The 18188-nt window shown below is 40.0% G+C and overlaps 1 protein-coding gene across 1 annotated transcript in view; it reads left to right on the top strand.

The window, feature by feature from the left end:
* Nucleotides 1-18188, top strand: part of LOC127487250 (phosphatidylinositol 3,4,5-trisphosphate 3-phosphatase TPTE2) — a 102544-nt gene that overhangs the window by 7743 nt on the left and 76613 nt on the right. The window contains exons 3-5 of the mRNA XM_070048955.2: nucleotides 3965-4021; nucleotides 9627-9683; nucleotides 15283-15339. Coding sequence (XP_069905056.2) covers nucleotides 3965-4021; nucleotides 9627-9683; nucleotides 15283-15339 — 171 coding nt within the window. The remainder of the gene's footprint in view (nucleotides 1-3964; nucleotides 4022-9626; nucleotides 9684-15282; nucleotides 15340-18188) is intronic.

Below are 18188 nucleotides of genomic sequence, written 5' to 3' on the forward strand. Positions count from 1 at the left end.
TTCCAAAATTCTTGGAAAACTATCAGATCATTTGTGCATGCAACTGTAGTAGAGTGGGCAGTGTTCATTTGCTAGAGCTAATGTAACAACACATGACAAGCTGAGTGTCTTAAACAAGTTTATTATATAACAGACCTAGGGGTTAGAACTGGAAAATGAACTACTGCACATAGGCTTTTTGGAGGTCAGTAACAACGTATCTGTTCTATGCCTCTCTCCTAGCTATTGCCAATTGCTGTCCATCTATGGTATTCCTTGGCACTTAGATTCCTTACCCAGGTCTCTGCTCACATATGCACATGGCATGCTTTCTGTTTGTGCCTGCGTTCACATTTTTCTTTTTATAAGGACACCAGTCATATTGGATCAGGAGCTCACTCTATGCCAATAGAACCTCGTCTTAACTGCTTAGTTTCCAGTGAGCCTATTAGCACATCAGCTCACATTGTGAGTTACAAGGCTAAGGATAGAAACAATCAAATTCGGGGGACAATATTCATTCTATAACAAAAAGGAATTGAGGAGGAATCCTGTTTGCAATAAGGAGAAGGTAAAATTGAGCACAGAGCAGAGGAGCCCTAAGCACAGAAAAATAAAACTAACAGACCCTAGAAATGTCCCAAAGCCTCAAGACACCCATAACCCATGCCAGACACACTATTGGATGAATGAACCCCTGACTCAGGTCTGCAGCTACCTGACCATATCTCATGGACAAGAACCACAAACATGGGTGAAAGTAAGGAGGTGAAGGTGAGACTTGAGAATCAAGAATTTAGGTGAGGTGAGAGTGATGTGTCCCTACAAATTGAAGTTGAGTAGAAGGAAGTGACACCACAAAGGGCTATCCCTCTCTGGGACTAAGTTAATAATAGTTTTAATTATATCTAGAGCATTACTAAGTTCATATCACTAAGAAGTTTATACCTGAAATATGAAGTCGTGTTCCTAATACCATCAACACTGGGTTTAAGTAGTGACTAAAGACCACCTAGTTTATGAGTACCTATAGCTCTTGGATCCAACAAAGTAAGTTTATAATCTACTAGGTCACACATGGATGAATCAACATCATTAATAAATAAAAATAAAATTATTTTGCACTAAAGTACTTACGTTCTTATTTAATTTCCACAAACTTTTGGAAGGACCCCCAAACATATGAGTAAAAATCCATTTGTATCTAGAATAACTGTACTGATTTCATCTGAAAAACTTAGCTTAAAATCAGCCTCCTTTCTGATTGTGTACTTTTGCTTTATAATCTCTTAGCCCAAACCAGGGTAAACTGCACTCTGTCACTATGGAAGACCCTAATGAATGGTGAGTTCGAACAAATTCTTTAAAAGAATTATTTTTATTCATGTGAGAGTGTTAGAGAGGTAGGTAGGTAGGTAGGTAGATAGAGAGACAGAGACAGAGACAGAGACAGAGACAGAGACAGAGAGGCCTTGCAAATGCTGGTCCACTTCCCAAATGGCTGCAATGGTGGAACTGGGCCAGTATGAACTAAAGAGCCAGGAGCTTCCTCTAGATTTCCCATGTGGGTGCAGGAGTCCTCTGCTGCCCTCTTAGGTGCACCAGCAGAAAGCTGGATCAGAAGTGCAGCAGCTAAGCCACGACCAGCACCCATGTGGGAGGCCTGGCACTGCAGACTGGGGTTTACCCACTACACCACGGCGGTGTCCCCCAGAGTTCCTGATCTCCCATGTGGGTGCAGGGCGCAAGGACTTGGGCCATCCTACACTGCCTTCCGGGGCCACAGCAGAGAGCTGGACTGGAAGAGGAGCAACCGGGACAGAACCGGCATGCCAACCGGGACTGGAACCTGGGTGCCAGCGCCACAGGCAGAGGATTAGCCTAGTGAGCCACGGTGCCGGCTGATTTCTTTGTTTCTTTTACAGAGAAGAGAAATAGAGAGTGCTTCCATCCCCTGGCCATCTCCCCAAATGGGCCCAAGGACCAGGGTTGGGCAAGGCTGAAGCTAGGAGCCAGGAGCAGCTTCTAGGTCTCCCATGTGGGTAAAGGGGTTAAAGGACTTTTATACAGTGAACTCAGAGAAGTATGAAAAAGTCACCGATTAATATCACTGTATTAAAGTCACTTTAAATGTAAATAACCTAATACAACATTACTAAAGGATAGGGTCAGATAGAAACGATCACAAATAATATCCAACCAAATAGTGTTTGCAAGAAACCTACTTTACGTATAAAGACACAAGTAGAATAAAAATGAGAGAATAGAGGAAGCCATTTCGTGCTGACACTAATTTTGAAAAAGCAAGAATGGCTGTATTAATTTCAGAAAAGGCAGAGTTCAAAGTAAGGAAATTGTCATTTGTAACAAGGGCCATTAAGTAATGATAAAGGAATGATTTTTGCAGGAAAACATAACAACCCTTTGACCAGACACCTCACCCTGAAGATATACAGACAGTCCTTAAGCATATCAAAACATGCTCACAGTCATACAGTGGTAGAGAATTGCAAATTAACACGATAAGATACTAAAAAAATGTCTATTAGAAGGGCTAAAATCCCTGAAATATGCCAAAATACTGAAATATACCAATATACTGAAAATACCAAATACTGGCAAGGATGTGGAGCGGTGGGAACCCTCATTCATTGCTGGTGGGAATGCAAGATAATGCAGCCACTTTCCAAAACAGTTTGACAGTTTCTTGCAAAGCCAAACATAGTCTCACTATACAACCCAGAAAATGCACCCTTAAGTATTTACTCAATTGGCTTGAAAGTTATGTCCACATGGAAACTGACATACAGATATTTCTAGCAGCTTTATTCATAATTATTAAGCATTGGAAGCAACCAACATATCCTTCGATAGAGGAGTGTATAAACAAACCAGCATGTACATAAAATGGCATATTTGTCAGCACTAAAAATATTTGAACCATGTAGCCATGACAAAACTTGCTGAAACCTTGAATGCATATGGTTAAGTTAAAGAAGCCAATATGACAAGGCTACTTACTATATGATTCTAGCTATATGACATTCTAGAAAGGTATAGAGACAGGAAAAATGAGCAGTAGTTGTCAGGCACTGGTGGATGAGTAGAGGAATGAATAGGTAGGAGACAGGGAAGTTTTAGGGCAGGGAAATTTATGCTGTAATGATGGACAATGACACCATGCATTTAGCAAAACACACAGAACTGTGCAATACAATGAATGGACCTCAACTATGGGTTTTATTTGGTATATTAGCAAGTGTACCACAAGAATATAAGGTGTTAGGAATAGAAGAAACTGTCTGAGACAGAATGAGTATAATCAGTTTATGGAAACTTTCAGTACTTTGATTTTTCCACAAATAAATTTTCTCTAAAAAATAAGGTATACTAGAAACAAAGTACAAAGAAAAATAATCATTCTGATCTCATGCTCTCTCTTCAGTTTATAAAATCTTATAGTTTAGGTAGATGCTGACCTACATTACTGGCTTCAGGCTAACCAAATGGCCACCAGGGACTAATTTTTGCCATTCAACTGTCATTGTTCCAGCATTTTCCCCACCCCTTTATTTGTAACCTTACGTCAACTTTTATCCAGATGGATTTCCCCATCCCTACACTGTCATTTCCCTCTCACTTCCCAAAGTTCTCTGACATTGACCAGAATGAGACAGAGAACAGAATGTGGGGAAGGAATCTTAACCATCACATTGGTGCTTCCCCTTGCTTCCTTCTATTTCTAGTAAATAATTACATTCACAAGGACACACGCCCCCTCACATACACACACAAGCGTATTTTGAGGCAGGCTTACAGGTCTCGCTGCCATGATCCTAAACTGTGGCTTTAGTTCCCATCATGTGGCTCTAGGCTTTCGCATGTATGACTTATTCTTTGTTCCCTGAAACTCCTGTCTGGAAAGAGCATCATTTCATCCAAATTGTCTGATGGGTTTTTTTTTTTTTTCCGTTTGTTTTCACAGGGATGATAATCCGTTGACAGACATTTTGGTTGTCCCTAACCAGAATGTCAATAATAGGTGAGTTTGTTTTCTGTTATCTGCATGGGGAACCATTTTGGAGTCGTTATGACAACACACAGCTAATTTACAGCCTGTCAGTGTCTGCGTGTAACCTGTTTGTGTTTTCTACCTAGATGTAAAAAAGTGAGCCAGGTCAGAAAATATGTAGTCATGATATGTTTGTGTACCTCAGAAACTAGAAACCTGAGCCTATCACAATTCAGAACCCAGGCAACTATCAGAATACCTGTGTGTGAGATGCACAGTGACACAAGGGAGAAGAGAACCCATTTTGGAAGCAAACACTTGGTAGATGTAGGCAGGGAGCACAGGAGGCCTCAGTGCAAAGAAAGGAGCTAATCTTCCCAGGATTAATCCCTCATGCTCCAGGGCACTGCCACCATGTGAGGCTAATCCACTCAGCCCAAACCCACCATCACACTGGGTGGAACTCTTGCTTCTAGCCTGCAGTGAGTCAACCCTATCTATGGAGCAGGAAAGGCAACCATGATGGGTTTAATCAAGGAGATGGTGAGAGGGAGGCTGTTAAAGCAGGAAATCAGATGGGACAAGAGGTATAGGTACTTAGAACTTGAAGAGGTCTAGGAGGTAGTTACAGAGAGTGGCTGCACAATGGGTATCGAAAGAAAGTTAGAAGGAGAAAGTCCTAGAGTTCCACAGCACAGTGGGGTGACGATAGCCTATTACATATTTTACAAAGAACTGGAAGAGGGAATCTCAGCATCTCCAAACATAATGAAAGAATAATGAGATGAAAATGCTAATTACCCTGATTTGGTCAGTGTATGCTGTGTACATGTGTTTTAATATCATTAAACCCATAGATAATGAAATTGTTACAGTTAATAAAATTTTCAAAAAGTCTTGAGGCATGAATATTTACTTTATAGGCCTAAGAACTTAATTTCCACCATATAAAACTTTTTTACTTTGGACAAAAAGGAGTGAGCCTATTAGCACATCAGCTCACATTGTGAGTTACAAGGCTAAGGATAGAAACAATCAAATTCGGGGGACAATATTCATTCTATAACAAAAAGGAATTGAGGAGGAATCCTGTTTGCACTAAGGAAAAGGTAAAATTGAGCACAGAGCAGAGGAGCCCTAAGCACAGAAAAATAAAACTAACAGACCCTAGGAATGTCCCAAAGCCTCAAGATACCCATAATCCATGCCAGACACACTTCCACAAACTTTTGGAAGGACCCTCAAACATATGAGTAAAAATCCATTTGTATCTAGAATAACTGTGCTGATTTCTTCTGAAATTTTTAAATAACTGCGACTTTTTAGGTTTAACCAATTTAAAATTGTAGATCAATTACAACTAATTTGAATAAAAAATGAAGTTCATGGATTCACGTGGTGTTTGATTATGTACAATTTAATCCTCAGCCCTGCTCTAAATGAAGCAGTATCCACTCATGGCGGAGTCGAAAATGAAAGGTCAGATACCTACTTGTATACAGATATATACACATATGTCTAAATACATATTAAATGTAGATTTCCTTCAAAACTGTTTCTAAAGTATTGGCAGTGCCAGCTTTTGTTTGTAACTTTTTTTCCTTTTTTGCATCCAGTTCTATAAAAGAGGAACAGGTCAGAAGAAACAGACTTCTTCCCATCTTGATAACTAGTTCCAAAATTCTTGGAAAACTATCAGATCATTTGTGCATGCAACTGTAGTAGAGTGGGCAGTGTTCATTTGCTAGAGCTAATGTAACAACACATGACAAGCTGAGTGTCTTAAACAAGTTTATTATATAACAGACCTAGGGGTTAGAACTGGAAAATGAACTACTGCACATAGGCTTTTTGGAGGTCAGTAACAACGTATCTGTTCTATGCCTCTCTCCTAGCTATTGCCAATTGCTGTCCATCTATGGTATTCCTTGGCACTTAGATTCCTTACCCAGGTCTCTGCTCACATATGCACATGGCATGCTTTCTGTTTGTGCCTGCGTTCACATTTTTCTTTTTATAAGGACACCAGTCATATTGGATCAGGAGCTCACTCTATGCCAATAGAACCTCGTCTTAACTGCTTAGTTTCCAGTGAGCCTATTAGCACATCAGCTCACATTGTGAGTTACAAGGCTAAGGATAGAAACAATCAAATTCGGGGGACAATATTCATTCTATAACAAAAAGGAATTGAGGAGGAATCCTGTTTGCAATAAGGAGAAGGTAAAATTGAGCACAGAGCAGAGGAGCCCTAAGCACAGAAAAATAAAACTAACAGACCCTAGAAATGTCCCAAAGCCTCAAGACACCCATAACCCATGCCAGACACACTATTGGATGAATGAACCCCTGACTCAGGTCTGCAGCTACCTGACCATATCTCATGGACAAGAACCACAAACATGGGTGAAAGTAAGGAGGTGAAGGTGAGACTTGAGAATCAAGAATTTAGGTGAGGTGAGAGTGATGTGTCCCTACAAATTGAAGTTGAGTAGAAGGAAGTGACACCACAAAGGGCTATCCCTCTCTGGGACTAAGTTAATAATAGTTTTAATTATATCTAGAGCATTACTAAGTTCATATCACTAAGAAGTTTATACCTGAAATATGAAGTCGTGTTCCTAATACCATCAACACTGGGTTTAAGTAGTGACTAAAGACCACCTAGTTTATGAGTACCTATAGCTCTTGGATCCAACAAAGTAAGTTTATAATCTACTAGGTCACACATGGATGAATCAACATCATTAATAAATAAAAATAAAATTATTTTGCACTAAAGTACTTACGTTCTTATTTAATTTCCACAAACTTTTGGAAGGACCCCCAAACATATGAGTAAAAATCCATTTGTATCTAGAATAACTGTACTGATTTCATCTGAAAAACTTAGCTTAAAATCAGCCTCCTTTCTGATTGTGTACTTTTGCTTTATAATCTCTTAGCCCAAACCAGGGTAAACTGCACTCTGTCACTATGGAAGACCCTAATGAATGGTGAGTTCGAACAAATTCTTTAAAAGAATTATTTTTATTCATGTGAGAGTGTTAGAGAGGTAGGTAGGTAGGTAGGTAGGTAGATAGAGAGACAGAGACAGAGACAGAGACAGAGACAGAGAGGCCTTGCAAATGCTGGTCCACTTCCCAAATGGCTGCAATGGTGGAACTGGGCCAGTATGAACTAAAGAGCCAGGAGCTTCCTCTAGATTTCCCATGTGGGTGCAGGAGTCCTCTGCTGCCCTCTTAGGTGCACCAGCAGAAAGCTGGATCAGAAGTGCAGCAGCTAAGCCACGACCAGCACCCATGTGGGAGGCCTGGCACTGCAGACTGGGGTTTACCCACTACACCACGGCGGTGTCCCCCAGAGTTCCTGATCTCCCATGTGGGTGCAGGGCGCAAGGACTTGGGCCATCCTACACTGCCTTCCGGGGCCACAGCAGAGAGCTGGACTGGAAGAGGAGCAACCGGGACAGAACCGGCATGCCAACCGGGACTGGAACCTGGGTGCCAGCGCCACAGGCAGAGGATTAGCCTAGTGAGCCACGGTGCCGGCTGATTTCTTTGTTTCTTTTACAGAGAAGAGAAATAGAGAGTGCTTCCATCCCCTGGCCATCTCCCCAAATGGGCCCAAGGACCAGGGTTGGGCAAGGCTGAAGCTAGGAGCCAGGAGCAGCTTCTAGGTCTCCCATGTGGGTAAAGGGGTTAAAGGACTTTTATACAGTGAACTCAGAGAAGTATGAAAAAGTCACCGATTAATATCACTGTATTAAAGTCACTTTAAATGTAAATAACCTAATACAACATTACTAAAGGATAGGGTCAGATAGAAACGATCACAAATAATATCCAACCAAATAGTGTTTGCAAGAAACCTACTTTACGTATAAAGACACAAGTAGAATAAAAATGAGAGAATAGAGGAAGCCATTTCGTGCTGACACTAATTTTGAAAAAGCAAGAATGGCTGTATTAATTTCAGAAAAGGCAGAGTTCAAAGTAAGGAAATTGTCATTTGTAACAAGGGCCATTAAGTAATGATAAAGGAATGATTTTTGCAGGAAAACATAACAACCCTTTGACCAGACACCTCACCCTGAAGATATACAGACAGTCCTTAAGCATATCAAAACATGCTCACAGACATACAGTGGTAGAGAGTTGCAAATTAACACGATAAGATACTAAAAAAATGTCTATTAGAAGGGCTAAAATCCCTGAAATATGCCAAAATACTGAAATATACCAATATACTGAAAATACCAAATACTGGCAAGGATGTGGAGCGGTGGGAACCCTCATTCATTGCTGGTGGGAATGCAAGATAATGCAGCCACTTTCCAAAACAGTTTGACAGTTTCTTGCAAAGCCAAACATAGTCTCACTATACAACCCAGAAAATGCACCCTTAAGTATTTACTCAATTGGCTTGAAAGTTATGTCCACATGGAAACTGACATACAGATATTTCTAGCAGCTTTATTCATAATTATTAAGCATTGGAAGCAACCAACATATCCTTCGATAGAGGAGTGTATAAACAAACCAGCATGTACATAAAATGGCATATTTGTCAGCACTAAAAATATTTGAACCATGTAGCCATGACAAAACTTGCTGAAACCTTGAATGCATATGGTTAAGTTAAAGAAGCCAATATGACAAGGCTACTTACTATATGATTCTAGCTATATGACATTCTAGAAAGGTATAGAGACAGGAAAAATGAGCAGTAGTTGTCAGGCACTGGTGGATGAGTAGAGGAATGAATAGGTAGGAGACAGGGAAGTTTTAGGGCAGGGAAATTTATGCTGTAATGATGGACAATGACACCATGCATTTAGCAAAACACACAGAACTGTGCAATACAATGAATGGACCTCAACTATGGGTTTTATTTGGTATATTAGCAAGTGTACCACAAGAATATAAGGTGTTAGGAATAGAAGAAACTGTCTGAGACAGAATGAGTATAATCAGTTTATGGAAACTTTCAGTACTTTGATTTTTCCACAAATAAATTTTCTCTAAAAAATAAGGTATACTAGAAACAAAGTACAAAGAAAAATAATCATTCTGATCTCATGCTCTCTCTTCAGTTTATAAAATCTTATAGTTTAGGTAGATGCTGACCTACATTACTGGCTTCAGGCTAACCAAATGGCCACCAGGGACTAATTTTTGCCATTCAACTGTCATTGTTCCAGCATTTTCCCCACCCCTTTATTTGTAACCTTACGTCAACTTTTATCCAGATGGATTTCCCCATCCCTACACTGTCATTTCCCTCTCACTTCCCAAAGTTCTCTGACATTGACCAGAATGAGACAGAGAACAGAATGTGGGGAAGGAATCTTAACCATCACATTGGTGCTTCCCCTTGCTTCCTTCTATTTCTAGTAAATAATTACATTCACAAGGACACACGCCCCCTCACATACACACACAAGCGTATTTTGAGGCAGGCTTACAGGTCTCGCTGCCATGATCCTAAACTGTGGCTTTAGTTCCCATCATGTGGCTCTAGGCTTTCGCATGTATGACTTATTCTTCGTTCCCTGAAACTCCTGTCTGGAAAGAGCATCATTTCATCCAAATTGTCTGATGGGTTTTTTTTTTTTTTCCGTTTGTTTTCACAGGGATGATAATCCGTTGACAGACATTTTGGTTGTCCCTAACCAGAATGTCAATAATAGGTGAGTTTGTTTTCTGTTATCTGCATGGGGAACCATTTTGGAGTCGTTATGACAACACACAGCTAATTTACAGCCTGTCAGTGTCTGCGTGTAACCTGTTTGTGTTTTCTACCTAGATGTAAAAAAGTGAGCCAGGTCAGAAAATATGTAGTCATGATATGTTTGTGTACCTCAGAAACTAGAAACCTGAGCCTATCACAATTCAGAACCCAGGCAACTATCAGAATACCTGTGTGTGAGATGCACAGTGACACAAGGGAGAAGAGAACCCATTTTGGAAGCAAACACTTGGTAGATGTAGGCAGGGAGCACAGGAGGCCTCAGTGCAAAGAAAGGAGCTAATCTTCCCAGGATTAATCCCTCATGCTCCAGGGCACTGCCACCATGTGAGGCTAATCCACTCAGCCCAAACCCACCATCACACTGGGTGGAACTCTTGCTTCTAGCCTGCAGTGAGTCAACCCTATCTATGGAGCAGGAAAGGCAACCATGATGGGTTTAATCAAGGAGATGGTGAGAGGGAGGCTGTTAAAGCAGGAAATCAGATGGGACAAGAGGTATAGGTACTTAGAACTTGAAGAGGTCTAGGAGGTAGTTACAGAGAGTGGCTGCACAATGGGTATCGAAAGAAAGTTAGAAGGAGAAAGTCCTAGAGTTCCACAGCACAGTGGGGTGACGATAGCCTATTACATATTTTACAAAGAACTGGAAGAGGGAATCTCAGCATCTCCAAACATAATGAAAGAATAATGAGATGAAAATGCTAATTACCCTGATTTGGTCAGTGTATGCTGTGTACATGTGTTTTAATATCATTAAACCCATAGATAATGAAATTGTTACAGTTAATAAAATTTTCAAAAAGTCTTGAGGCATGAATATTTACTTTATAGGCCTAAGAACTTAATTTCCACCATATAAAACTTTTTTACTTTGGACAAAAAGGAGTGAGCCTATTAGCACATCAGCTCACATTGTGAGTTACAAGGCTAAGGATAGAAACAATCAAATTCGGGGGACAATATTCATTCTATAACAAAAAGGAATTGAGGAGGAATCCTGTTTGCACTAAGGAAAAGGTAAAATTGAGCACAGAGCAGAGGAGCCCTAAGCACAGAAAAATAAAACTAACAGACCCTAGAAATGTCCCAAAGCCTCAAGATACCCATAATCCATGCCAGACACACTTCCACAAACTTTTGGAAGGACCCTCAAACATATGAGTAAAAATCCATTTGTATCTAGAATAACTGTGCTGATTTCTTCTGAAATTTTTAAATAACTGCGACTTTTTAGGTTTAACCAATTTAAAATTGTAGATCAATTACAACTAATTTGAATAACAAATGAAGTTCATGGATTCACGTGGTGTTTGATTATGTACAATTTAATCCTCAGCCCTGCTCTAAATGAAGCAGTATCCACTCATGGCGGAGTCGAAAATGAAAGGTCAGATACCTACTTGTATACAGATATATACACATATGTCTAAATACATATTAAATGTAGATTTCCTTCAAAACTGTTTCTAAAGTATTGGCAGTGCCAGCTTTTGTTTGTAACTTTTTTTCCTTTTTTGCATCCAGTTCTATAAAAGAGGAACAGGTCAGAAGAAACAGACTTCTTCCCATCTTGATAACTAGTTCCAAAATTCTTGGAAAACTATCAGATCATTTGTGCATGCAACTGTAGTAGAGTGGGCAGTGTTCATTTGCTAGAGCTAATGTAACAACACATGACAAGCTGAGTGTCTTAAACAAGTTTATTATATAACAGACCTAGGGGTTAGAACTGGAAAATGAACTACTGCACATAGGCTTTTTGGAGGTCAGTAACAACGTATCTGTTCTATGCCTCTCTCCTAGCTATTGCCAATTGCTGTCCATCTATGGTATTCCTTGGCACTTAGATTCCTTACCCAGGTCTCTGCTCACATATGCACATGGCATGCTTTCTGTTTGTGCCTGCGTTCACATTTTTCTTTTTATAAGGACACCAGTCATATTGGATCAGGAGCTCACTCTATGCCAATAGAACCTCGTCTTAACTGCTTAGTTTCCAGTGAGCCTATTAGCACATCAGCTCACATTGTGAGTTACAAGGCTAAGGATAGAAACAATCAAATTCGGGGGACAATATTCATTCTATAACAAAAAGGAATTGAGGAGGAATCCTGTTTGCAATAAGGAGAAGGTAAAATTGAGCACAGAGCAGAGGAGCCCTAAGCACAGAAAAATAAAACTAACAGACCCTAGAAATGTCCCAAAGCCTCAAGACACCCATAACCCATGCCAGACACACTATTGGATGAATGAACCCCTGACTCAGGTCTGCAGCTACCTGACCATATCTCATGGACAAGAACCACAAACATGGGTGAAAGTAAGGAGGTGAAGGTGAGACTTGAGAATCAAGAATTTAGGTGAGGTGAGAGTGATGTGTCCCTACAAATTGAAGTTGAGTAGAAGGAAGTGACACCACAAAGGGCTATCCCTCTCTGGGACTAAGTTAATAATAGTTTTAATTATATCTAGAGCATTACTAAGTTCATATCACTAAGAAGTTTATACCTGAAATATGAAGTCGTGTTCCTAATACCATCAACACTGGGTTTAAGTAGTGACTAAAGACCACCTAGTTTATGAGTACCTATAGCTCTTGGATCCAACAAAGTAAGTTTATAATCTACTAGGTCACACATGGATGAATCAACATCATTAATAAATAAAAATAAAATTATTTTGCACTAAAGTACTTACGTTCTTATTTAATTTCCACAAACTTTTGGAAGGACCCCCAAACATATGAGTAAAAATCCATTTGTATCTAGAATAACTGTACTGATTTCATCTGAAAAACTTAGCTTAAAATCAGCCTCCTTTCTGATTGTGTACTTTTGCTTTATAATCTCTTAGCCCAAACCAGGGTAAACTGCACTCTGTCACTATGGAAGACCCTAATGAATGGTGAGTTCGAACAAATTCTTTAAAAGAATTATTTTTATTCATGTGAGAGTGTTAGAGAGGTAGGTAGGTAGGTAGGTAGATAGAGAGACAGAGACAGAGACAGAGACAGAGAGAGAGAGGCCTTGCAAATGCTGGTCCACTTCCCAAATGGCTGCAATGGTGGAACTGGGCCAGTATGAACTAAAGAGCCAGGAGCTTCCTCTAGATTTCCCATGTGGGTGCAGGAGTCCTCTGCTGCCCTCTTAGGTGCACCAGCAGAAAGCTGGATCAGAAGTGCAGCAGCTAAGCCACGACCAGCACCCATGTGGGAGGCCTGGCACTGCAGACTGGGGTTTACCCACTACACCACGGCGGTGTCCCCCAGAGTTCCTGATCTCCCATGTGGGTGCAGGGCGCAAGGACTTGGGCCATCCTACTGCCTTCCGGGGCCACAGCAGAGAGCTGGACTGGAAGAGGAGCAACCGGGACAGAACCGGCATGCCAACCGGGACTGGAACCTGGGTGCCAGCGCCACAGGCAGAGGATTAGCCTAGTGAGCCACGGTGCCGGCTGATTTCTTTGTTTCTTTTACAGAGAAGAGAAATAGAGAGTGCTTCCATCCCCTGGCCATCTCCCCAAATGGGCCCAAGGACCAGGGTTGGGCAAGGCTGAAGCTAGGAGCCAGGAGCAGCTTCTAGGTCTCCCATGTGGGTAAAGGGGTTAAAGGACTTTTATACAGTGAACTCAGAGAAGTATGAAAAAGTCACCGATTAATATCACTGTATTAAAGTCACTTTAAATGTAAATAACCTAATACAACATTACTAAAGGATAGGGTCAGATAGAAACGATCACAAATAATATCCAACCAAATAGTGTTTGCAAGAAACCTACTTTACGTATAAAGACACAAGTAGAATAAAAATGAGAGAATAGAGGAAGCCATTTCGTGCTGACACTAATTTTGAAAAAGCAAGAATGGCTGTATTAATTTCAGAAAAGGCAGAGTTCAAAGTAAGGAAATTGTCATTTGTAACAAGGGCCATTAAGTAATGATAAAGGAATGATTTTTGCAGGAAAACATAACAACCCTTTGACCAGACACCTCACCCTGAAGATATACAGACAGTCCTTAAGCATATCAAAACATGCTCACAGTCATACAGTGGTAGAGAGTTGCAAATTAACACGATAAGATACTAAAAAAATGTCTATTAGAAGGGCTAAAATCCCTGAAATATGCCAAAATACTGAAATATACCAATATACTGAAAATACCAAATACTGGCAAGGATGTGGAGCGGTGGGAACCCTCATTCATTGCTGGTGGGAATGCAAGATAATGCAGCCACTTTCCAAAACAGTTTGACAGTTTCTTGCAAAGCCAAACATAGTCTCACTATACAACCCAGAAAATGCACCCTTAAGTATTTACTCAATTGGCTTGAAAGTTATGTCCACATGGAAACTGACATACAGATATTTCTAGCAGCTTTATTCATAATTATTAAGCATTGGAAGCAACCAACATATCCTTCGATAGAGGAGTGTATAAACAAACCAGCATGTACATAAAATGGCATATTTGTCAGCACTAAAAATATTTGAACCATGTAGCCATGACAAAACTTGCTGAAACCTTGAATGCATATGGTTAAGTTAAAGAAGCCAATATGACAAGGCTACTTACTATATGATTCTAGCTATATGACATTCTAGAAAGGTATAGAGACAGGAAAAATGAGCAGTAGTTGTCAGGCACTGGTGGATGAGTAGAGGAATGAATAGGTAGGAGACAGGGAAGTTTTAGGGCAGGGAAATTTATGCTGTAATGATGGACAATGACACCATGCATTTAGCAAAACACACAGAACTGTGCAATACAATGAATGGACCTCAACTATGGGTTTTATTTGGTATATTAGCAAGTGTACCACAAGAATATAAGGTGTTAGGAATAGAAGAAACTGTCTGAGACAGAATGAGTATAATCAGTTTATGGAAACTTTCAGTACTTTGATTTTTCCACAAATAAATTTTCTCTAAAAAATAAGGTATACTAGAAACAAAGTACAAAGAAAAATAATCATTCTGATCTCATGCTCTCTCTTCAGTTTATAAAATCTTATAGTTTAGGTAGATGCTGACCTACATTACTGGCTTCAGGCTAACCAAATGGCCACCAGGGACTAATTTTTGCCATTCAACTGTCATTGTTCCAGCATTTTCCCCACCCCTTTATTTGTAACCTTACGTCAACTTTTATCCAGATGGATTTCCCCATCCCTACACTGTCATTTCCCTCTCACTTCCCAAAGTTCTCTGACATTGACCAGAATGAGACAGAGAACAGAATGTGGGGAAGGAATCTTAACCATCACATTGGTGCTTCCCCTTGCTTCCTTCTATTTCTAGTAAATAATTACATTCACAAGGACACACGCCCCCTCACATACACACACAAGCGTATTTTGAGGCAGGCTTACAGGTCTCGCTGCCATGATCCTAAACTGTGGCTTTAGTTCCCATCATGTGGCTCTAGGCTTTCGCATGTATGACTTATTCTTTGTTCCCTGAAACTCCTGTCTGGAAAGAGCATCATTTCATCCAAATTGTCTGATGGGTTTTTTTTTTTTTTCCGTTTGTTTTCACAGGGATGATAATCCGTTGACAGACATTTTGGTTGTCCCTAACCAGAATGTCAATAATAGGTGAGTTTGTTTTCTGTTATCTGCATGGGGAACCATTTTGGAGTCGTTATGACAACACACAGCTAATTTACAGCCTGTCAGTGTCTGCGTGTAACCTGTTTGTGTTTTCTACCTAGATGTAAAAAAGTGAGCCAGGTCAGAAAATATGTAGTCATGATATGTTTGTGTACCTCAGAAACTAGAAACCTGAGCCTATCACAATTCAGAACCCAGGCAACTATCAGAATACCTGTGTGTGAGATGCACAGTGACACAAGGGAGAAGAGAACCCATTTTGGAAGCAAACACTTGGTAGATGTAGGCAGGGAGCACAGGAGGCCTCAGTGCAAAGAAAGGAGCTAATCTTCCCAGGATTAATCCCTCATGCTCCAGGGCACTGCCACCATGTGAGGCTAATCCACTCAGCCCAAACCCACCATCACACTGGGTGGAACTCTTGCTTCTAGCCTGCAGTGAGTCAACCCTATCTATGGAGCAGGAAAGGCAACCATGATGGGTTTAATCAAGGAGATGGTGAGAGGGAGGCTGTTAAAGCAGGAAATCAGATGGGACAAGAGGTATAGGTACTTAGAACTTGAAGAGGTCTAGGAGGTAGTTACAGAGAGTGGCTGCACAATGGGTATCGAAAGAAAGTTAGAAGGAGAAAGTCCTAGAGTTCCACAGCACAGTGGGGTGACGATAGCCTATTACATATTTTACAAAGAACTGGAAGAGGGAATCTCAGCATCTCCAAACATAATGAAAGAATAATGAGATGAAAATGCTAATTACCCTGATTTGGTCAGTGTATGCTGTGTACATGTGTTTTAATATCATTAAACCCATAGATAATGAAATTGTTACAGTTAATAAAATTTTCAAAAAGTCTTGAGGCATGAATATTTACTTTATAGGCCTAAGAACTTAATTTCCACCATATAAAACTTTTTTACTTTGGACAAAAAGGAGTGAGCCTATTAGCACATCAGCTCACATTGTGAGTTACAAGGCTAAGGATAGAAACAATCAAATTCGGGGGACAATATTCATTCTATAACAAAAAGGAATTGAGGAGGAATCCTGTTTGCACTAAGGAAAAGGTAAAATTGAGCACAGAGCAGAGGAGCCCTAAGCACAGAAAAATAAAACTAACAGACCCTAGAAATGTCCCAAAGCCTCAAGATACCCATAATCCATGCCAGACACACTTCCACAAACTTTTGGAAGGACCCTCAAACATATGAGTAAAAATCCATTTGTATCTAGAATAACTGTGCTGATTTCTTCTGAAATTTTTAAATAACTGCGACTTTTTAGGTTTAACCAATTTAAAATTGTAGATCAATTACAACTAATTTGAATAACAAATGAAGTTCATGGATTCACGTGGTGTTTGATTATGTACAATTTAATCCTCAGCCCTGCTCTAAATGAAGCAGTATCCACTCATGGCGGAGTCGAAAATGAAAGGTCAGATACCTACTTGTATACAGATATATACACATATGTCTAAATACATATTAAATGTAGATTTCCTTCAAAACTGTTTCTAAAGTATTGGCAGTGCCAGCTTTTGTTTGTAACTTTTTTTCCTTTTTTGCATCCAGTTCTATAAAAGAGGAACAGGTCAGAAGAAACAGACTTCTTCCCATCTTGATAACTAGTTCCAAAATTCTTGGAAAACTATCAGATCATTTGTGCATGCAACTGTAGTAGAGTGGGCAGTGTTCATTTGCTAGAGCTAATGTAACAACACATGACAAGCTGAGTGTCTTAAACAAGTTTATTATATAACAGACCTAGGGGTTAGAACTGGAAAATGAACTACTGCACATAGGCTTTTTGGAGGTCAGTAACAACGTATCTGTTCTATGCCTCTCTCCTAGCTATTGCCAATTGCTGTCCATCTATGGTATTCCTTGGCACTTAGATTCCTTACCCAGGTCTCTGCTCACATATGCACATGGCATGCTTTCTGTTTGTGCCTGCGTTCACATTTTTCTTTTTATAAGGACACCAGTCATATTGGATCAGGAGCTCACTCTATGCCAATAGAACCTCGTCTTAACTGCTTAGTTTCCAGTGAGCCTATTAGCACATCAGCTCACATTGTGAGTTACAAGGCTAAGGATAGAAACAATCAAATTCGGGGGACAATATTCATTCTATAACAAAAAGGAATTGAGGAGGAATCCTGTTTGCAATAAGGAGAAGGTAAAATTGAGCACAGAGCAGAGGAGCCCTAAGCACAGAAAAATAAAACTAACAGACCCTAGAAATGTCCCAAAGCCTCAAGACACCCATAACCCATGCCAGACACACTATTGGATGAATGAACCCCTGACTCAGGTCTGCAGCTACCTGACCATATCTCATGGACAAGAACCACAAACATGGGTGAAAGTAAGGAGGTGAAGGTGAGACTTGAGAATCAAGAATTTAGGTGAGGTGAGAGTGATGTGTCCCTACAAATTGAAGTTGAGTAGAAGGAAGTGACACCACAAAGGGCTATCCCTCTCTGGGACTAAGTTAATAATAGTTTTAATTATATCTAGAGCATTACTAAGTTCATATCACTAAGAAGTTTATACCTGAAATATGAAGTCGTGTTCCTAATACCATCAACACTGGGTTTAAGTAGTGACTAAAGACCACCTAGTTTATGAGTACCTATAGCTCTTGGATCCAACAAAGTAAGTTTATAATCTACTAGGTCACACATGGATGAATCAACATCATTAATAAATAAAAATAAAATTATTTTGCACTAAAGTACTTACGTTCTTATTTAATTTCCACAAACTTTTGGAAGGACCCCCAAACATATGAGTAAAAATCCATTTGTATCTAGAATAACTGTACTGATTTCA

Source organism: Oryctolagus cuniculus, chromosome 9, assembly GCF_051225735.1.
Source record: "Oryctolagus cuniculus isolate XC-2025 breed Fujian yellow rabbit chromosome 9, ASM5122573v1, whole genome shotgun sequence".
Taxonomy (NCBI): domain Eukaryota; kingdom Metazoa; phylum Chordata; class Mammalia; order Lagomorpha; family Leporidae; genus Oryctolagus; species Oryctolagus cuniculus.